Source organism: Ambystoma mexicanum, chromosome 7p, assembly GCF_040938575.1.
Source record: "Ambystoma mexicanum isolate Mex_15411 chromosome 7p, UKY_AmexF1_1, whole genome shotgun sequence".
NCBI classification, from domain to species: Eukaryota; Metazoa; Chordata; class Amphibia; order Caudata; family Ambystomatidae; genus Ambystoma; species Ambystoma mexicanum.
Genome location: NC_090939.1, coordinates 269,409,858 through 269,433,280, shown reverse-complemented (window position 1 = coordinate 269,433,280; position 23,423 = coordinate 269,409,858). Strand labels below are relative to the sequence as shown.

Below are 23,423 nucleotides of genomic sequence, written 5' to 3'. Positions count from 1 at the left end.
TGGAAATCACCTTAATCCCTTGTTGGTAACCATGTCCAGAAACTAACACGCCTCTCTATATGATCAGCATGTTTATAGATAATTGGAGTTCATCTGAATTTGTCATTTTATTCGTAACAAGAACAGAAAAAGATTAATGATGAGATAACTTTGTATCTGTTTCTAATTTCTTGTGACCTTCCAGTGTCTTCAGCAGCCCTGCACGTTTTACAAGATGCCTTTTGGAGCAAACTGGTGAATGTAGCCCTGACAAATACAGCCAATGAAACACATTCCTTGCAACTAAAGGTTATTGCCAAGCTAATTCCAGCTACAAATGAAGAGGCGCTGGCAGTTATCATTGAAAAGCTCCCTGGAATTTTGGCACAACCTGAGAATCAAGAAAGGTAACTTTACTCTTTCCTAAAATGTCTGTCTTTTGAGTTGTTACAGTGTCTGGCAATAGTATGGTTTTTTTTATTGTAGATACCTGAGACTTATACTCTATGATAGACCAACAGAACACCTGGCATAAACATATGGTTTCATCTCTATCCCAACCTTATCCTGCCCATGTTTGATTTTAAAAAAACACCTTTTGAAACCATGGGTTTAGCTACAACTAGAAAGGGCTTTCCAATCCTGGAAGGGCCTAACAAAGCTATGTTATAATGGGCTAAACTATACAGTGTTGGGGTTCTCGCTCTAATAAGAATCTCTTCTCTAATTACAATCCTATGGCTATAGCAACCAGCATACTGCTTTGTGTTAGTCACCATCACATGGATATATCATACAGCTTGGTTTGTGCCCCAATCGGGTAGCGATGATTTAACATCCAGCTCACAACTTTTACTCTAACTAGAAGAATAATGCCTGTCTTAATTCATCAAGGTCTTTGGTGTCTAGATTACTCTTCAGGATATAGTGCACAGACCACTGTTTCGCAGTATAGTGCCCAGCTCGGCGTCCTTTCAAGCCTCGGGTTTTCCAGCTTCATAGCTCTTTAAGGGTTGTCGCAAAGTGGGCTAAGTAGGGCACAATCGAAGAAAAATGTGTGTGTGCCAATGGTTTATATATTATGCAGGGAGTAAAGTAGTAGCTAGGCCAGGGTGGGGGAAACAGTAAGTGTAGTTGGGGTCTAAACAGAAAAGAAATTAAAAGTAGCCTGATACAATTTAGGAACTCTTCCTTAGCCTTGAGAAGGAAGAAAGATGCTTGTATTTGCCAAATACGAAACCTTTTAAAATAAGTCAAAATGTGTAGAGTCCCTCACAAAGTTGCAGGTAGTGTTCTTGTGCTTGTCTTGGGTGGATGTGCAGAAGATGACCCGGGTTTTGACACGTTCCCAAATTGTCGAAAGTGTACATTGTTCTCAGAACCTCCCTAGTGTTGCAGTCTACTGGAACCTGCTCTCCTCCCACCCCCACTGGTTATGTAGCTTTATTTCCCCCTTCAGCTCTCCTACAACCTCTCCGGTCTCTTTAGAGCTGGAGAAAGTTAACATGCCTGCAACCTCCTTACCACTCTCCTCCACCTCTTGGGCGATGCATCATCTTCTGGGTATGTGTTGCATCCCACCTACAGACTATATTGCTTTCACCTTTTCCCCAACACTCCTTTCTTCACTGATCGGTTTCCTCCTCCTTTCTCTGCCAACTTCTCTGACTGCTGGTTCTCTTTTCCAACCTCCCCCTCACTGTAACTCTCCAAACCTTGACCGTAACCTGCTCCTCCTCAATCTTCTCCACTCTCCATCAATTCACTTGCTCTTGATAAAACTACTCTCCTGGTCCATTCTCCTCCACACTTTCCCTTCAAACTCCAACTTGTCACCCCCCCCTGCTCTCCTCTCAGTACTTTTCTCCTTTCCTCCAATCCATGCTCTAACACTCAACACCTCCATACTGAGCTAGCTGCAGTATATAGCAGGGCCTATCCTCCCCTGGGGTGGCAAGTCCCTTGTATTGTGGAATCGTGTGTGCTTAATGCTGCTCTTGCTTGTGATTGGGTCTTGGGCTGAGGGTCATGTAGTTTGCAAGGGAGCTGTCATAAGATTACAAGAAGGTCTAGCGCCTTCATGAATCTCATAAGGGCTATGGGATGGCCGTGTGTCTCCCTCCCTTTCCCTGGAAACCTCTGGGTTGCTGTTTGTATGATTGTGGGTCCTGCTCCGTTACGGTGCGATTCCTCATCCAAGAACCTCTTAGTAAGCAGGGGAGGCTGGTGGATGCATTCATTTCTCCTTCGTCGTTGGGAGCATGTACGTTTGGAACTCCTGCGATGTGGAGAAAAAGCTGTGCATTTATCACATTGCTTGCTTGGTTCAAGGGAATGACATGCTCATTATTCCAGCGCTTGTTGTAACCGCTGAGTCTCAATGGTCCGCATGAAAGTGAGACATCCTGGAATCTGATTATCGCAGGACCCACTCTACAGACATTGTGATTCTCAGCTTGTTGATTGTCAACTGTTGCAATATTGTTTAATCATTGGAAGGGTGTTCCGTCCTATGCTGGAGTTCTGGCTCTAACAATGGAACAGGATGGCTTCCTGGAAGCATTTACCTTAAGGGAAATATTTGCTCTCAATTCTGGTTAGCCATATAGTTAGGGATAGTGAGGCGAGCGTCAGGGGCCCTTGCTTCCCTCCGTTTGTTTCTTCATAGAAGGGTCTGGTTGGGGTTGTATATCCCCCGTCTGCTAAATTGATGCTGTGGCCAAAAGGTGTGTGAGTATTGTCTCCTTGTGGTTCCTGCCCCAACTGTAGGGAAGAAATCAGTTTGAAACACCCTGATTTATGTTACCTTCCCTTTTACAGGGATGCAGTTGGGTTGTCTGGGTAGACTCTGTATACAGGTAGTGTGTCAAAAGACCTTTTTATAAACTAACGATCCAAAAAAAGCAATCTAGAAAGACCGCTCTATGACCGCACAGAGTGGTCTTCCTAAATCAAACTGTCACCCCCTGCGATACACACAAGTGCGCGCAGTGGCTAACCGGCACGTCAGGACCCAGTAACTGGCTTGTCAGGGAATGGGTATGTGTTTGTGTGTGTGTTGGGTGTTTGTGTCTGTGTTTTTGTGCGTTATGATGCAGGTGGTCTTGGGAGCGTAGGGAGGTGGCGGGCTGAAGGAGGGGGTTGGGTGTTGTAATCCCCCGATTTAGAGCAATTGCCGCTAGATAGGGTGGGTTGTTGGGGGGGCAAAGAAATGTCCTTTTTTTTCTATTTTTGTAGGTCGACTAAAGTCGGCCGAAAAAAACTGTTTTTTATGTTAGGCGACCTATTAAAATCAAAAAAATGAAATAGAACCTGTATACCACCTGTGAGTCCAACAACAACAGGTCTGGGGCAAATCCCACACCCTTAATCCACTCTGCTTATATCCCCATAGTTAGGCCAGTGACTTTGTCAGAGGGCCAACAGTGTGGGCGGCCTTCCCAGCTGGCCCAGGACCCTCTACTATTTCAGCACTTCTTTCTGGCATAGTCTAATCTGGTCCTGAATATACCATCTTGATGTCAGATTGCTCATCCGATTTGCCCCTGCCCTAACTTGCAGTAGGATGGTCAGCTTCCATATATTCGAGAGTGTGGGTAAACACTGAGTGTGGGGTGAGGTGCAGCAAGGCTGTAAAAAGCACACATAAAAGACTCTGCTCCTACTTGCGGCACTCCTGCCCAGGATAAATTGATTCACACATGCACTAGTGGGCGGGGAGGATAAATTCTACAGGTGGATTCAATCATTAAAATATTAGCTTCAAAAGAATGTAAATTAATGTTTAGTATTCTCATTTTCAGATTATGGCCAGGTTCTCTCTTCACAATTGTTAGAAAAAATGTGCAAACTTTAAGAATCCTCACACGCTCGGGCAACTTCAGGCATTGCTGTGTGTGTTGTACCTATGTAGCAAACTATGCAGCATTAGTAAAAACACTTTATGCATTAGTGAAAGTAAATTTCCATCCATCGTATTGGAAAGTAAATCACGCACACAATTTGCAACACGTTTACAGTCAAATGACTCAACGCATATCTCTTCAAGGCAGGGGCAAACATAAAGATGTAGAAATAACATTACTTCATGGTCCGAATGAATTTAGTTTGTCATTTTAGCGAGACCAAGCCAAAAGCGTATTGTTTACATGTGTACATGGTTCCAGAACAAGAGTTCACTCCAGAAGAGAAGATCTTAATAGCAGTGTAAGTTATAGTACAGAAGGAAGGGGTTCTAGCAGTCAATAAAACGATGCACCTGAATACGTCCAGTTATATAGGGCGTATTTCTTTGCTCAGTCTTTATGGTGTTTAGTGTTGCCAAAGAGATAACTTACATGATATTAACCTTAGTTTGGTTATTGTCCTCCGCACCCAAAATGATGCCATAACTAGCACAGCACCATTCACCTACAAACCTAGTGCACATCCAATGTTTACATTTATATATATATAACAAAGTAGAGCTAGGCTCATTAAACGGTGCTGAACTCATAGGGTAAGCGAGCCACCAGGGATTGGGCTGGTCCAACCGCTACCAATATCCCTCCCAGAGGGAGTGGATGAGGAGGGATTCTGCCAGCTTGCTATCCCCACAGATGCAGTAAATTACCCCCAGTGGCGATTCTGCACTAATGGCCTCAAGGAATTCCCAGAAAGCATTGCTAGATATTAGTGGTCCTCGTACCGGACCAGCAAACAACTGACATTCAGCTGAGGAATTTGTGTGAACCTGTGGTGCTCACTAACCCAATTAAAATGACACAACTAGCTTAGCTGAATAGAAACTGGAGGAAAAGTGATTGAAGATCCCACGCTGTTGCACTCCTACTGCAGGATGGCAGGTATCAATCAGGAGAGACCATGCAATGCCGTGGAGCGTCTGATAATTCTGAATGGGATTCCAAGATGGTGCTGTATGCCATGGACGCCTTTGAATGTCCCCCTTTGAAATGTCATGCCTCTTAACTACAGTTAATACAAGCCATCAAGTAATGAGCCCATTCCAGATCTTGACGAATAATCCCCTAATAGGAGTAATTGAGGATGAAAGTGTGATTAACCAATTGCCTAAGAGGAAACAGATCCACGTGTGGAATAACCTATCGGACTGAAACTTGGACATCACTCCTCAGCCTACATACTATAAAGGAGGCTGGAAAAGTGCAGTAAAGCAGAGCATCCCAAAGGAAACAGACATGTTGGATGAGGCTCCCTTGATACAAGGGTAGATTGCTGAAGGAAGGCACGCTTAAGACACCTGCTAGAAGCCCTCTAGAACGAACCTGTCTAGAGTAGTACCTGATCACCTCCCAAGTCCTAGGGGAGCTAGAGAGCCTGAGGCTTTCCACCAGCAACCCCTGGGAAGGAGAAATGGAGGCCAGACTTCTGGCAGGAAAGTGATGTTAGATTGGCTGCCTGGAAAGGACTCTGAATGAGAGCAGAAGAGTTGCCTTTGAACCAGAAGTGACTACTGAAGAAACTCAACATCCAGGAGAGACGTGAAGGCAAATTTGATAAACCCAATGTCCTAGATATACCCATATGAAAGTTGAAAGTATCAGAGGTTGGATAGTAATCCAGGCACCCCACAAGGAGTGCTGTGGGAAATTACCTGCAAGTTGAGGGAACCAGAGTTTGAAGAGAAGGCCTACCAGAGGAACTGGAGAAGCAGGAAACCTGTGAGAGGTTTTGAGGGCCCTGGTGAAAGCAGGATGATCATCTAAGGGCCCAGACTGTGAGTTAGCCCTGGAAGTACCTTCCCAGGCAGACTTATTCGTTTTGCCTCTTTAGATTAGGGTAGGACATTTGAGAATAATGTTTGTGAATGTGTTTGCAGCCCACCACTAACCCCCTTTTGAACATTTGTATTCTAGCTTTTTAGGATAGATTGTAATCTTAACAAGATAGGATTTAAGATTGCAGTCAATTTGGTGCTTTCTATTGGCCAGATTGGATATCATTTTGTGGAATAGGGTGCCACAGGGAGGGTCAAGGACTTGTAAGAAGGGGTTGAGCACTTTAATCTATGAAGGTGTTGGACATCTGGAGAGAAAAACATTTTGTGTTGAACAATCGTTTGCACTTTGTTTTAGAAAGATCAATATTAATTTCCCTAGTTCCTATAGGAGTGTGGTCCAACACCTTTCTTAAAAAAAAAAAAATCATAAAATCTATCTTGCGAACTGCACTAGCTTAGTGCCATGTGTCATTGCTCGACCTTACCATGCCGGATGGTTCTATGTTATAAGCCCACCCCACTTAAGGCAGCGGCCCCAAATGAATGCTCTTTTTTTGGCTGTCCCAGAGCGGTTCCCAAAGGGTGGGATTTTCGTTCCATTGGGAGCAAACATCCGTGCCCCCGCCCCCACACACCCCGTTTGTCCTTAACACTTACTTTCACTCGCACTGGCTGGATTTCCATTCTATTGGGGGGTCTCACCCCCATTACCCCTTTGTGGCACTCCCCTCTGTGATAAAGCCAGGGAATTCATCCCCTCTCCCCAAGGGAGAGTCACCTCCTTTGTGACTAGGAAGGTGAGCCAGTTAAGCCTAATGCCCCATAGAGTATAGGGCAAGTGGGATCCCAACGGAGAGGACACCCTCATCCCCTTTAGGCACCACTTGACAGGGATATATACTATCCTCCCTTATCAAGAATCCACTAGTTTTGGGGTCACATGGGGTTAATGTGCATGATCACTTACCCTTTCACACACCAATAGCTGGCATGGTTTTAAAGCACTCTCTTCAATCCAAGATGGTAAAGGGGCACAGAGGCCGCAACATCGTTGTATGAATAATAAGCGACCAATTGCCCATGTACCAGAGGGAGAGACTAGCTGAGAGGGCTATAGGCACGAGCGACGCTTGCAGAGCGACACAGGAAGAGAGACCTCCTCCTAGGGGAAGAAATGCAGAGGACCGCCTGGCAGGCAAACTCAGAGGGAAAGCTGTGGAATGTCCGTCTCCTCTGCCGAGAAGCGGACCATAAATGCCCAGTCCCGCAGGGTCTCCATCAGCAAGGAAGGCCAGCACAGAAGAGTGCCCTGAATAAACTGTCCCTTTAACCTGCAGAGAGGCAACGGGGAGGGTGCAACAGCTCCAACACATGCAGAACCGCCACAGGAAACCAAAGCCAAGCAGCCGCATTGACAACCGAAATGCCGGCCGGGAGGAGCACTGTGAGGAAAAAGAAGGCACGCAGTCAGCAGGCAGAAAAGCCAAAACATACCTCAAGGTGTAAAAGAGGCAACCCAACCCAAGGCAGGGTCAGAATAATACAACCCCAAGCCGGGTTGCGCATAACCAGACCCCGTGGAGGGGGAAGAAGCAAACCAACCTTACGGTGGGGTAAAAGCAAACCAATCCCAAGGTGTGGTTTGAGCAAACCAACCCCAAGGTGGGTTACAAGCAAACGGAACCCAAGCACAGATGAGAGTAACCAGGCCTCAATGTGGTGTATAGGAGAACTGGTCACAGGGTGGGTTGACCGAAACTGAATCACACAGAAGGGTGTGAAGCCTGAGACGCCAGTGATGGAAAAGAGCCAGGACACCGTGAGGTATAGAGAACACCACAAGTTTTCTTGGAGGGCAAGCCAAGGAGAAGGACTCCTCTGGGCCTATAGGTCAAGAAGCTCCTAAAAAAGGGGGAATCGCTGACAAGAGGCCAAATACCCTGGCCATCCAGGGGAAGGAGACTAACCAAAGTTTGACACACAACCCCTGGTGGGGAAGTTGGAATAGACATTTACTGGTGTCTGATTGGAACTGTACATTAGGCGAGAGCCCATTTTTTCTGATATAGAGACACTAACCAGCCACCAGAAGATTATTTTGGGCAGAAAACCCTCATGATTCTTTTGATTAAGTAGGGCTCTGTTGTATAGCAGTAGGGATAGGAATCTGGTTGGATAGGTTTTCCTGGACAGCGGACTGAATTATTTTTTAAATGACATGTAATGTTTAAGCATTTTATAAGCAAATTATTTAAGTGGCTTCATTCAGAGAGAAGACATTTTAGGAATACTGCTACGGAAACAGTAGATTAATTGACATTTTTTTATTTTTCAGCTGGGTTTTAGCTGATGCTGTTTCAAGTGTATTAAAGAATGCAGCAGAACAAGCGGAAGCCTGGAGAAAGAAACTGTTGTCAGCCTGCATGAAGTGTTTAACAGCCTCTTTCATCAGCAATAAGGACCAAAAGACTATGCCTGACATTGAATCTTCCATTGTAGTAAGATTAGAAGAATTATTGGTAAGATTGCTGATGTTTTACTAGATTCACATTCATAAAGATTATTTGACTGATTGTTTTCAAATATGTTTTTGCATTAAGGCAAATTTGTGCAGGATGATAAAGTGCTTTATCTTTGACAATGCTTGAATACTTTTTTTGTTGAGCATTCAGAAATAGAATTGTGGTGCTATTTATAACGTAAGAGAGTGAATAAATGGTGAGGTTTTATTTTACATATTAACAGCGGGCCACCTGTGGGCTTTTATTTAATTCTTGTCACAATCCAAGATGAAAATTATGTGATGATCAGTATTTTTCAAAATGTTAAGAAATCTATCCCCTTATTTTTGTGCTTCTGGAAGGTGTTTTTAAATGTGGTTTTTGGAGCAGCCAGAATATATGATCTGTTGACATAAATCAGATAATTAAGAGAAGCAAACATATCACCTTCCTTTTCTATTGTTCTACTGTTTTGATAAACTTCAGACATTACATTAAAGAGTTTTCTTCTGAACAAAAATCTAATGTCACAAAAGAACTGATGCATTTATAATTTTAATTATTATACAGCTCTAATAATTACGCCATGGTATGCTGTAGGGAGAGTTTTCAGAAAGGGTCCTGTGTTTCCCAATGATAGTAATCTTTGGCAACATTGTTACCTTCTTGCTGGTTTTTCTTGTACTACTGGTGCTAAGAAAATAAGATTGTACCCAATGATAAAAGTCCTCGCAGCATCAGAGTGGACCATTTGAACCTTGTACTCCAAACCTCTTCATAATCTAGACAGATTTCTTACACTGGGAGGGTTAGTGCCCTGCATCAATCACTGCTTAAACCCAAGTCTTGCATCTGGAGCCCAAGGCAGTATTGTAGCACAAGACCCATCGCCTCAGTCCGAGTAAGATTCTAATAATTCCTTTCATTACTCCTTTTTCATGCTTTGTAATTTGGTCTATTATTGAATACTTGGGGACAGTGCAAAGGACACATTTAAGCTTCACTGCTTTAAATGATGACATTGCTATCAACATTTTTTATTTAGCCAGTCACTAACTTGTTTAGTAAGGTCCTATTGTCCGACAAGAGTTGATCTGTGACTATAAGTACGCGTGATACTTGATTTTTTAACCAAAAATAACCTTGGTCTTGTGCCTCCCTTATTAAACCGCAGTAGTCTTATGTTATTACAGAAAGGTTAATGATAAATGCCGGATCCTCACATGCACATTCACCTCACCCTCCCGTGTTCCCAGAATGGCTTGCCCATCAGTTTTGCTTCTTGGTTGAATCTTTGGCACCGTCTTTACTCTTTCCTCTGTTGCCACTTCCTGTTGCTGGCAAGGCCTTTTCCTGCACCATACAGGGTTTCACCTGCTTAGAAGATACTGCATAAAACAGCAAAAGTATTTGGAAAATGGAATCCCAGTATTTGAACTTTCCATTAAGCAACATTGGGTTACTTTTTTGGTACCTATATACTTGCTTTATTTTTCTTTTCTTTTTTTCTTTTACAAAGGTGACCTATTTTTAGGTTGTTTTTTGCTGTTGAATGCCTTGCCTTGAATGCATTTTTATTCAAGAAAAAAGATACATCTTGAATTCTAAGGGTTTGTTCAAAATATTTTATTTACTTTTAAAGATTACCTTTCTTTACCAACAGGGACCACATGCCATGTGTCACTGGCTTTAAGGTGTGTAAGTGACGCACATGCCATTTATGAACAGTGTACCTTCACAGGTCCTGCGTTATGTGCCTAAGCAACTTCCATCCAGTGCAATCCTGTGTATTGAGCGAAAATCGCACCTTGCTCCTTCTAAAGAAATAATCACATATGTAGGCATAACAAAAGCATCCAATGCAAGAGTCGATTATGTAATTAGTCGCCACTGCTGGCCTTTGGATATAGGTAAGGGGGTTTGGAACAGGCGATGAAAGAAGGTACTGTTAATAGTGCCGGACCCCCTTATACTCTTGGCTAAGGTTATTATGATACCAAAGAGGGGTATTATTTATTTTCTCCCCTTTGTACACATTTCACCATCTCTGGGGTTGATCATGCTACAGCCAAATCCCCTAAGAAGGCAGGTATGGAACCTCAAGTCGATCCTTTGCAAGTGAAACATTGCTTTCCCCATAAACTTGGTATTTCAGTACTGGAGACTCTGGCGTCTTACAAAAAATCCCGGCCCACTTAATGGAGCTTTCGATATGTACTGGAGGTGCAAGAAGAGGAAGCACGACAAGCGAGAATCCAACATGCACTTTCCATCTCCTTCGTTTGTACCAATTGTACCCGGGCCGAAGGACATTTAGCTGATGGAATGTCGGAAGGATTCAGGAATCGCATAGAATGCCCAGAAAACATAATTTTTGGCTTCTTTTTCTCAGGTACTGGGTCTGTCCACTCCATGGCCTGAAACATTTGTTATGAACATTTAGTGTCCTTATCCCATCATCTTTGCATCTGTAACCTTGGTTTCTGGTCCAGCCTCCTGCAGACTTTTCCCTCAACCACTCTTGGTGGGTCCCCACCTGCTCTCCAATGTCCTTCCATTGTTTATCTGAGACAGAGGGTAGTGCACTGGCTTCCTTTTGGTCCGAATAGGACCACCTCCCGGACATTCTGTTCTTTGACAAAGTCTTGCAACCTCTAGCCGACAAACTCAGGGTTGAGGTTGTCTCTGCCCCTGTTCAGCCTTCGGAGCTGGTCCCCATAGACAGTCTGCCCATCCTTTCTCTAGAAGTTGCAGTGCTAAATGTGACTGAGGCTCATCCCAAAGTGGCTGATATTGGGTGCACCGTCTCCTCCTCTTCTGAAGAGGAGTATCCCCTCTCAACAAATGGGCAGTTTAGGAGTTTAATGTTGAAGACATCAGATGTTTTAGGCTTAGGTCCTTCGAAGAAACTTTGGGGCTCTGGTCTTTTCATTTTGAGTGAACCTAAAGTGCCTTTCTCTGTAATGCCTGTGTAGTCTATTGTGTTGGACATTGCAGCCCAGCCCTGTAGTGACAACAACTACAAATACTTTTATGAGCCGTCTGTGATAATCCTGGGCAACTGATCTGCCAAATCACCTGTTTCTGTCTATATGGGGAAAGGAAAAGTTCTAGACTACCAGGTTTTCAACTCTGTATAAGGAGAAGGCAGCCTGGGACTTTGCAGCCAAGAGAGTTTACCAGAATTCAGGCATATCCCTTAGACTGGACATTAGGGCCTGAATTGCTACTCTTCCCAGCTCTTGAAGGAGATGGGCAAATTATCTGAACTTTATCCCCAAGATGCTGTGTGGGAATTTGCCTTTCTCCTTAATCTTACCAAGAAGACGACCTTGCAAATGTTCTCTGTAAGCAAGGGCGTGACCAAAATGGTGGCTCGGCTGAAATCATTTTGCTCCATGAAATCAGTTTCTTTTCTCAGCGCACTCTGTTCACTTCAAAAACAGAGCTCGTCCAATTATTTGCTAATGCCTAATCCTGCAAAGGCCTCAGCCTTCAAGCCTCTGCGGACTGCGGTCGACATATGTCTATTTCCCAGCTCCCACAGGATCTGTCTTCATGGTGTGGAGGAGAAACACAACCCCCAGGACTTTGGGTAGTGTCAGTAGATACATCTAAAGGCTCTGCGGAGCAAAAGGTAAAACTCTTCACCTTATTTCACAAGGTAAAACATTATGAGAGATCTCATTTGAGGTCTCGGGGTGCAGAGCCAGAGGTTGGAAGACCGGTTTCCTACATGGAAGGAGAAGAAAAAAAAGAAGCAGAGGGTACTGTTCACCATGCAGTTCCTCTCGGCACCACTTTTCTTCTTCATCACCACCCCAGGGACTCCCTGGAAGCAGTTAATGATGATTGAAACCTTTGCCAAGGCCGCGCATTGGCAGCGTCATCAGGACCCATCATGCTTTGCTATATGAAAGGTTATTTATAACATGCTTAATACACAGAGGTTTCGAAGCACGGACCTGGGGATCAAACCTATGTTGCTCCGTGTCGTCTTCTTTCCAAGGCTAGCATGTTGCCCCTGAGATATCCTCCCGAGGCAAGTCAGCAGGGATCCTGTGAAGAACCATGACCGCACACCTAGGGGTTCAGCTCTGGCTCCTTCTGGCACGCTGACAAGCTCCATGTATGGGCATCAATTGGTCAGCGCAAACCCCCTCCATCTCAACTCTGTTTGACAGCGACAATGCTGGACTTCCTCTGGTGCACACTCCGTTTCCTATAAAGGGGGTTCATGCCCAAGATTGGAGAAATCTACAATAAGGAAGGGGTTGTTCTGTTTCAGGGAATTTCCTCGGCACGGAGCTCTAGAAAATGCACTGACGGTGGACTCTGTGTTCTACCCCCATTATGCCCCCCTCCGAACCCTGTCATTCTGCTATTTCTCAGGAGGCTACACCTGTTCGGATCATATGTTGAGCACGGTACCAGGAGTTGCTTGATAAATATCCATCTGCCCTCGCTAGCACCCCCCAAAGAGAGTAGATCTGCTTTTCAAGTCAGAGGTGCGGTTTCTCCACCCGAACCACAACATCTTGAACCTTCATGATTGACTACAGAGTGGCTGAGGTACAGAAATTGGGACTTATCGGACGACGTTCTGGAAGTGGAAGTTCTCTAAGCTCTGAGGCCTGCCCCTAAGTCTGTTAATGACTGCAGATGGCATACATTATTGGTTTGGTGCACGGAGAGGGTTCCCATATCCTTTGGATTTTTTGCACTCTTTGGCCCAGATGGGAACTGCAGATTGGCACTGTAAAGGGGTACCTTGCAGCTATCTCGGTTTTCCAAAGAACCCCTGATCAAGGCTCTTTCTTCACAATTCCCACTATTTTCCAGTTTTTGCAAGGATTGTGCAATCTGTTTCCTCCATGCCAGTTTGTGGTTCCAGCCTGGGATGTGAATTTAGTGCCCACATTCCTTATGGGTGTCCCGTTTGAGACCTTCCATTTATGTTCTTTTAAATTGCTAAACTTTAAAGTGGTTTTGACAAGAAGGACCGCTTTGTTGGGAGATGCTGAAACCAGCACCCTGCTTCATTGAACAGCTGTGCACTGCGAGCTTGCTGAAGCTCCTGCCAACAAGCTCTTCGCTTCCTGGAGGAAGCGGAGTCACCGGCGATCATGTGACTGCTCACGTGAACTAACGGCAGCATTTAGAGACTGCCAAAGCACCCTTGCAGCGTAAGCCCTGGTGGCAGAAGGGCTGGTGCTGTTAGGCTGTTTGGCTGGAGAGCAGAGAGCAGTGCCCTTGATGACCGCGAACTCAGGGCCACAGACCAGGAGGAAAACGCTCCAGCATCGGCGGATGTTAAATCCGTGGACCACAATGAAAGCGGCGACCGGCTCCCAAATGGCTCAGGTAAGTGAGCGGGGTGATGGGTTTACTGGCCCTGTGGAGACGACTGCGTTCCCCCCATCTCTCCCATCCATGCATCCAACATCCGATGACAGAAGCTCATCATCACCCGCACATTCGCCTCTTGTAGTGGCTGAAGTAAACAAACTTATTGAATACAATGAAACAAACATTGCAAACAAAGTTCCTGTCACTCACATGCAATCACAGCCACATGAGCCCTGCGACGAGCACCCTTGGGTGGCTGACCCAATTGATTCAATTCCTCCTTCTTCTAGCCGCCTGTCTCCAGCATTAGCATCAGCACTTGGTGAATCTATAAAGCAAAATGAGACTGTTGGGGACAAGGGGAATCTAACACTAGTTACACCAGTTGCACGGCTTTCCACCTTACCTTCGCAGGAAAACAACATGCACATACCCCCTTTGGCAACTAGCCCGGAAGTTTTTTACTCACCCTTTGACCTGACGGATGTCGAAATGATTGAAGCCGAACCCCCAATTGTGAATATCTCAGTCGAACTTCATTCCTCTCATACAGCCACTTCTAGTGCTGCAACTGGTAGACCTGTAACATCCGTCCTGAGTGAAACTTTGCCTATTTTCCCCGACACGTCAGCAATATTGGCTCCATTAACTACCCTGTCGTCACACGATGGCACCCCAAAGTTTACAGAAAACACTAGTAATTCTTGTGCTCCGATTGGTACCCGCAAATTTACGGACTGTACTATTTCAAACATAATGCCGATTACACCTTCTGCGTCAAGGAAAAAGACTCATAACACATTTAGATCAACACCCGATGTGAACATTCGAAAAGAACCTTCAAACCTTGTTAATCATCAAGATCTTGACCTTCTCCCGCTAATTTCTAAAGGGCTAAAAAATGGTCATCCCAAAGAAGTCCAATCTGAGCTACCTATCAAGATCAATAAGTTAAACATAGTAGGAAAAAATGTCAATATTGGAAAAAACAGTAGAAGTTTCAGTACTGAAGGACATGAATTGCGCCTGATGGCACAACTTGATGCTGACTATGCCATAGCCAAGCAAAGGTTAATAACCTATTATGATCAACGTCATCAATCTTGTCTTCGGCCAATGCAACAGATCAATCCAAGTGAATCAACTGAATTGGTCACTCCACGAAATCATCCTCGGCAAGACCACTCGCCATCAAATGTTGAAGGAATCGACCTGACTAACCACTCCCCTGGCTCTGCCAATGGAGACCCTGAAATAAATCAGAATGTATCTTCAAATAACAGTGTGGTGGAAGGACGTCGAATAATCAACTTAGCATCTTCAAGCACTCCCAGAGCTAGCGCTTCCTTCTTGAAGAAACAATTACCTGATCGCTCGAAAAAAGCTCAATCGAGCACTCAACCATCATCACATGAGGACACTTCCTCGAGCCTACACTCTGGTACTGATGGCTCCTCATCGTCAGCCCAAAAATCTAGTCTTTCGACTGCAGCCGCCACACAGCTGTACAACAATGTGCTTGTTGCGACCTCGATGGCGAGGATTCCCTTTACAAAACTTTATGAATCGATCCATGATGCTTTAAAAGACCAGACAGCTCTATTTGCAGCCTTATCCGACAAAATGGTGAAAACCGAAAACTTTAATAATTTTCTTAAAAATCAGATCGCGAGAGAAGCTGATCTTACCACTCGGTGGCAGGAACGTCTGACTGACTTAGCCGCACGTCACCACTGCCAAAACGACACCTTGTCTGAAGGACTATTGGACGCCCTAAAGTGGATGCGGCATAACGTTGATGTTGCCTCCTCCAACTCAGTACCGCAAAATCCACTAATCGCTAAAACGTCAGGGCAGCGACCCACAGAGTCTATAATCGAATGTGCGTCAGATGATCTCTCAAACTCGTCGGCCAGGCAAAAACCTAGCTCGGATATTACGTCTCTGGCATCCTTGAATGTGTCTCAAAACGGACAACCCAACCAACCAATTCCACCTCCTAATCTTCCAGGCTATCAGTCGCACCCTGACGAGCTTCAAAAAAATAGCAAGGACAACACCGAGAAGGAAATCCCTACTCCAAGTAAGAGTCCAAAAGGAGCACCTTCTAACGCGGAACAGTCAGCAGTAATTCTATCAAAAGACAAGAGACAGGTCTCTGTGTTTTCAGTTCCGCAGTGTTCGTCAAACTCGTTTGGCATTTTCACGGGAACTGCGAAATCTATAACTGCGTCTCAGTTCGATCCATTAACCAAAACTTCACAAACTGCGAAGAGCTCACAGGTCTCTAACAAGCCAAATCCTAAACGTCCTCGTGCTGCAATTGATAAATTGAAAGTAAAAAAATGTATCAGAAATTTATCATCACCGAAAAAGTTGGGGCTGTTCACTCGAACAGCCCAACCAGAAGAGCTTGTGGCCTAAATCTCCGCCCCATCAGTGAAAGATGTAAGACCAACTTGTGTATCGACTCGCCTTGCAAACAAAAGGCGAAGAATAGAGTCTGAGTGGGACAGTTGAGCACATAGACAGTAGCTCTGAAATATACCTTTGTGATCTTTCCACCTATTCACACCGGGACGACCTTCTTGAGAGACATAATGCGAGTGAAAATGATAACTCACATTTCCTTCCAACCGATGTCCAGGGTCCGTCAAAACTTAACAGAAATCAAAGGTCCAAGCCTGCGGTCCTCTCTTCGTGTTGGAAATGAAGATCCTAGAGCTTGTGAACAACGTGTACATCCAATTGAACACCCATCAAGATGGAATCCTAAATGTACCCAAAATCAACAAAGTAAGAAGGTGCACTACATATCTAGAGCTCATCAAACTCTCTCTTCTCCTTCAATTGCCCAAACTGGGAAATTGCGCCTTCAAAATATTCAAGATGATGACAATGACGTCAATTTAAACCGTGCTAATGTGATGAGACTATTCAAATGTATTCCGATATTACGCACAATTGAATCATCCGACATCAAGATTGTCGAATATCCAACAGAACGTCAGCTGATCAGGTTATTTTGCACATTGCTTCTGCCTCTGTTCGCAATACCATCATGCGCGCCTCTGACGAGCTACTGGCTTTTGGTTTCGACATCTCAATCGAACCTCCGGCACAGCCAAAGAGCTCCAATGTTTGCACTCTTTCACAACCATCAAAGGCCAACGCCATTTTAAGCTCTAATGAGCTAAGGCAGTCGCTTGCTGAAATTTCATCAAGGCACAATCAAAATCTCCAGAGTAGCCGAAAGTCAAAATGGGATAACCAAAACTCACGCTCCCGTGACATGAGACAATAGCCATGACCAACTGGCCGTGAACCCTGGTGCGAGTTCCTATCATGGAACATGAGAGGGTTCACGCATCTTTTTAACAACTTTGATGCTGATCTTCAACGAGTGGTTGTAATCTGTTTACAAGAAACGTGGCTTGCTGAGGCTCCAACGAGAGATGGCTATGAAGTTCATTTAAACCCCGCAGTAAAAAACTTACAAGGTCGCCCTTATTCTGGGCTACTTACAATGATCAAAGTTACTAACTACTGGAAAACTTTGGAAGTCTCCAATCCAAATTCTTTCATTCAGGGGATCATCATGCAAACAACTCGAGGTACTATAGAAGATCGGCAAAACCTTCTGATCATCAATGGATACTGGAATCCTCATAAAATCAGCACAGCTCTTTTTTTTAAAGGCCATTACTAGTCTCGTAGACAATGCTGTCATAATATACAAAAATGTGTCTATAATTTGCTGTGGGGATCTTAACTGCTCTTGGTTTGGATTTGAGTGCACCCGACAGTTATACTTACCACTGGCCGAACACAAGCTTTCTAGCCGAAGCAAGGCATGGACGAAGGCCCTTCAAAATCGAAATTGCCATTTGGTGAATGGAAATGTCAAGGGTGATGTGCCTCCATCTGCAACCTGGCATCATGACACCTCTGTGTCCTGGATTACTTCTGTGTGTCTCAAAATATGGTGGACAAGATAAACAATTTGAATGTCGAGAAAATGTGTAACAGCGATCATGACCTCTTATGCCTTTCATGCACGATGGCATGGTCATTCTCAGAAAGACACTATGAAATCCCCATCTCAGTAAATGCTACAGGCAACCGCTTGCGAATAAATGGACCTAAACTAGAATTATTGAGGGCACAGTTTTTCAATCTTTATGAAGATCAAAATGTCAACTATGCGCCATTGGTTAGCAAAATGAGGTCCACCATAGCTGCTGCAAGATCAATGGGAATGTCCCTTAAACATATGGCAAGTACAATCATCTCCGATCAAAAGAAAATGATGAGAGCCGACATAAAACTGCTGAAAAGGCTCTCCAGCTCCTCCAACAACGCAGAGATGATAAGAAAAGAAAGTAAACAAAGGTGCCAGGTGTATCATAAGTGGCTGAAATCTCATAAGATGATTATTCAACAAAACAAGGCTGAATTAATGATGAAAATACTGGTGACCAAAAATACCCGTCAGATTTGGGACATCTTAAACTCTGGTAACTCTCGATGCTCGGCGCATATATCTAACGCAATAAACAGTGCAACCTGGGTAGAGCACTTCTCTGAAGTTTATCAGCGGCCCCAAGAAGAACGTCAAACGGATACAAAGCTACCCGGAGCGGTTTGGGGGGTGACGATGTCTGTTCTTGAAATAGAAAACATGATTAAGATCTTGAAGAACTCTCATGCCGCAGGTCCTGACATGATAACCAATATCATGTTGAAAAAACATGCTCGGAAATGGGCCATCTTGATTGAAGCCTTGCTAAAAAAGATACAAACAACAAAGCAAATGCCTGATTCATGGCTAGAGGCAATCGTGGTTCCAATATTCAAGCGGGGCAATCGAGCAACACCAACTATCGCCCGATTGCCCTCCTGGACACTATTGGAAAAATCCTGGGTTCGCACCTACATCAAAAACTAGACGCATGGGCTTCACACGCAAAAATTTTGGACATCAGACAAACAGGTTTTACTAAGAGAGTGGGTGTTGATGTCAATTTACTTATGCTAACCATCTTAAAGCTGGAAACCTTGAGGACAGGAAAAAATCTATTCTTTGCCTTTATTGATCTACGTCAAGCATTTGACATGATCAATCGCGAGCTGCTCTGGACAAAATTAAAAAACTGGAATTGCCTGAGATCCATATTAGAGCCGATACAAGCCTTACACTCGGGCACATCAATGCAAATACGGCTAAATAACCAAGGCGACCTGTCACCAAAAATATTTACACATAGAGGAGTGAAGCAAGGCTGCCCAATGGCAGCTGAGCTCTTTAAGCTCTTTATTGCAGATGTTCCAGCCAGCTTGAACCAGGTCCAGTGTTTCTCTCCTTAAATCAATAACACTCCAATAAAATGCATAGCATATGCAGATGACCTTGTTTTAATTGACTGCACCCAGATTGGCCTTCAAAGGCTGCTGACCAACCTCAGCGACTATCTAAAACAAAACGATCTGAAACTGAATGTCGACAAAACCAAAATAATGGCTATTGGTTCAATAACATCCCGCAAAGACAAAGCCTTTAAATGGACTATCGAAAATAAAATCTTGTCAACAGTGAAGTCTATTCGCTATCTTGGCGTCATGTTCAATAACTCCGTAAACGAACATTATTGGAGGCAAGATCTAATTGCACGGATGAACCAGTTTGCAATTCAAGGAGCCAAGGTTAACAGCGAATACGGAAAATTCAGTCTGTCTCCAGTTTTGACATTTTATGCCCAAAAAGTAATTCCAGCAATTGCCTTTGGTGCTGAAGCCGGCTGGAATCTGGATGAACAGACGTGGCACAAACTTGAAGCAATATTCTGGAGGCGCGCTCTAAGACTCCCAAACTACGTATCCATTGTTGCGATCCGTTATGAATTATCTCTGAATTTTCTATACTCAGTGGTAATTTGGAAATCACTGTGCGCATGGAGAAAAATGGGCGTTGCTGCGCCAAGACCTGCTTACCAAATTCTAGTTGGGAAACATGAAGCCGCCAATAATCAACTGCTGGATGCCTGGAAGCAAGCCCTGGCCAACCAATTAACCAATGCAGACATATCAATTGATTATCTAATTAACTTGCCACAGTTGGCAAAAAAGAAATTTGAAAATTGGTCTTGGATTTGCAACATAGATCATCGAAGCACATTGAAATCCACACTGAAATCAGAAACTAGTGTTCACAAACCTTGTAGATATTTGGTAAAATGTCCTGATTCACATTACCGTGAAACATTTTTGAAGTTCCGGCTAAATGCTATTCAGACCAAAGAAATGCTGTGGCAACGCAGGAACAAGGATACCATAGATAACATCTGTCAATTTTGCTTTGATGCCATAGAATCGTCACATCTGGTGACGGCATGCTCGGGGCTAAATATTCAACGACAATGCCATCTTGGGAAATTTGCCCTACTTGACGGTGACATGGCAAACTGGTGGGGCCGTGTGATTGCCGGACATGATATACAATTAACATGTGCTGTTGTCAACTTTTTGGACTCTCTCTGCTTGCGTTTTGAGGCTTAGCTAACCACTTCCTCTTTTTTTTCTTGCATTGGCACTTATAGAATTTGAATCCAGTTTAATTTTATCAGCACTCAAACTGCTAATCAAGTCTTTATTTGATAACTGGACCTAATCCTTGCAGGCTTATGCATTCTTTCAGTCTAAAACAACCTAGATATTGCGTGGAAAAATGACACAATGTCATTCTGTTAATGTTTTTTTGATGCCTGGGTGTAAGAAGTTCTTCAGATGTTTAGGTTTTCTTCTATGCAACAAAAGTTATGCTTGACCGACTTTTTTTAAGTTGTGATCTTACAGCTGAAGTTTCAATAAAAAATAAATAAAAAAAGTGGTTTTACTGGTTGCCATGACCTCCACAAGGTGGTTGGGTGAGCTTCAGGCGTTATCTTTTAAACCCCCCGCCCCCAATGTGGTGGTCTCCAAAGAGAAGGTGACATTGAGAGGTCAACCTTCCTATCTCCCGGAAGTTTTCTCAGACTAACGCCTCCCTCAAAAGATCCATCTTCTGTTGTTTTTCCTCTCCCTTACCCTTGCAAAGCAGAAGTGATTCCATCAGCTGGAACCGTGCAGGCTCTCATTTACTACTTCCCTTGGATGAGGGACGTTGGAAAAGATGAACAGCTTTTTCTGGGTTATGCTTGTGCCCTAGTGTGCAAGGCTGTTACTAAAAGAGACGCTGTCAATGTGGATAATTCTCTGGATCTCGGATTGCTATGACCTAACTGGGAAAGATGTGCTTGAAGGTCTTAGTGCTCATTCGACGAGAGGTATGGCTGCCATCTCTGCCCTACCCTAAAGAGGGCTGTCTCTGTCTTGGACATTTGCAAACCAGTTATGTGGGCTTCCCTGCATACACTTGCAATGCATTACTGCATGTATTCCGGTCGGGGGGTTTGGGGAGAGAGAGTGCTTGCTTCGACAGAGAAGTCCTGCAGAGTTTTCTGGTTTTGTGGTGTCTTCTTGCTCTTCTCCCTCCTCCAGATCTATGTAATGATATCATTGTCTATCATAGATGCAGAATATGTGGGAGCAGGAAATGCATTAGAAGTACAAATTACTTGCTTCTCTGTAATGTTGTTTCTGATGGATGTTCCTCCCATGGATTCCTCATCGCCCTCCCTGCCTGCTCCTCTTGGAGGATAGCTAGTACACCTGAACTTATGCAACTGAGTGATAGGGGAAAAGACGGAACTAGGAATATGGGGTGCAGCACAGACGTTTTGGTCTACAGGGGTGTCTAGTGGTGCCATGCTGCGCCGGGAAAAGTTTCCAAAGCTCACCTGCGCTGGATTTGGATCAAGAAAGAACATTACTGAGAAGTAAGTAATTAGTTCTTTGCTATTAATATGGATGAGGGGTTACATCAATACAAATTCGATCTCCAGGCATTGAGGTCCTTTTCTACAATCTAATTTACTGCAAAAAACTTTTATTCGTCCTTCGACTTCCCTCAGCCCTTTAAGGCTTATAGGTTGAGGCAATCATCCATGGCAACGTCCAATTGTCTCCCACAAAAAGAAGCAGTTATGTAAAGTCTGCAGCTACACCTAAAACATCTGCTAGCACATTTCAAATCCTAACTCTGGAGTCCCTATTCTGTCTGAACATATTATTTTCACCAGGAGCAGGCAGGACAAGTCATTGTATCTAACAATGGTGGCATGTCAAATAAGACCAGTTGTTATTAGCTATTGTAAGTAAGTGTTTTTCTATGAGGCTTCCATTTCCACTGGCATTGCTTCTGTCTCATCAGCGAGTGATCCCCAAACTCTGACTATAGATGAAAAATTCCTTTTTATAGATGCCATCAAGGAAGTTCCAGAATATCAAAGAGGGATGGTATTATATCCCTAATACTTCAGGATCCCGGAAATACAGGGGGCATAAAACCCATTCAAGAATTTCTGTTTATATTTTCATCCTGTTGGAAACTTTTCACCTGGTAAAACTTCTGCCTATCTTGGCGTCGCTTCAAGTGGGGGCTTGGTTAGCAACCCTCAATCTTCGTCAGCTATTTTCACTTTTCCATCAGGAACGAACATTAGAAGTTCCTGACATTTATAAAGCTAGGCTTGATAAAGAAGGATGCCCCAGAGTGTATGTGAAGGTTCTAGCTGTAGTCGCAGCTCCAGGATTCATTGTCGATATCAAACATGTCTACTATGCAGCAGTTCCTCTGGAATATGTTCAGCACATGGTTGGAGATTGCAGTTCCTGCCCTGGAGAGGATTGTCACCATGAAAGGACCACCAATGTTTTCCAGTCAAGATCGATGGTTCAGGCAGAATTTCTGGGCCGTATTGTCTTACAATCATGAAGCGCTTCCCCGACTGATGCCATTCCCCTGGCTCTGTTGAAGGAAAATGCTAGGGCCATCATCTCTCATATCACGGTAGCGGTTAATGCCTCTTTTATGGATGGAGTGATTGCCCCCACTCTTAAACACGCACTTGTGATCCCGCTACTAAAAAACCTTCACTAGATCCTAAGGTGTTGGCTAACTATCGCCCCATATCATTACTCATGAAATTGCTGGAAGCCCTGGTCTCTACTCTCCTGTCTACGTTTCTCGAATACTCCTCTTATTTTGATTCTTTCCAATCTGGTTTTCGGCCTGGTAGGGGAACTGAATCTGTCCTTAATTCAGTACTGGACCACCTGGCCCGCTTGGTGGATCAGGGTGGTGTCGGCACGGTTGTTTTATTAGATCTTTCGGCCGCGTTCGACACAGTAGACCATCCTACCCTGATCTCCAGGCTGTCCACTGCCGGGCTGTCTGGTAGGGATTATCAAACAGTGATCTCACCAAGCGGAACAAAATTCAAATTAGTGCTTGAATGTTACAGCAGACTTCAATGAAAAAGTGCCCTGTGAGGCACAACCAGATCAAGAAACCACTCCAAAGCAGTACTTCCAAAAACAGAGGTATTTTATAACATTTTATATTTATTCACAAAAAGATAACATAGCATATTCTTTATTCACCTGTAATACATATTGGGTTTTCTAAGGATAAAGTGCATCACAATTAAAATGCTGATAGCATCCTAGTCGAAACCACAAAGGGGATCTGCACCGCGTGTACATGAGTGAAAAACCAGACGCCCCAGTCGGGTGAAGGGGATCACGTGAGAGGAGACTGGTATTCACAAGTGTATCAGCGGAAATATTTACACAAAACATTCAATCAATGGAAAAGTTATCCTGAATGGAAAAAACTTGCACAAATGATTAAAATGGAATACCATTCATCACAATCAATTAATCGAAAAGTTACCCTAAATTGGGAAACATGTTTT

General features: G+C 44.0%; 1 protein-coding gene across 1 annotated transcript in view; it reads left to right on the top strand.

Moving 5' to 3' along the window:
* Window positions 1-23,423, top strand: part of URB1 (URB1 ribosome biogenesis homolog) — a 2,274,827-nt gene that overhangs the window by 1,490,088 nt on the left and 761,316 nt on the right. Inside the window, exons 23-24 of the mRNA XM_069636341.1 lie at window positions 185-386; window positions 8,055-8,238. Coding sequence (XP_069492442.1) covers window positions 185-386; window positions 8,055-8,238 — 386 coding nt within the window. The remainder of the gene's footprint in view (window positions 1-184; window positions 387-8,054; window positions 8,239-23,423) is intronic.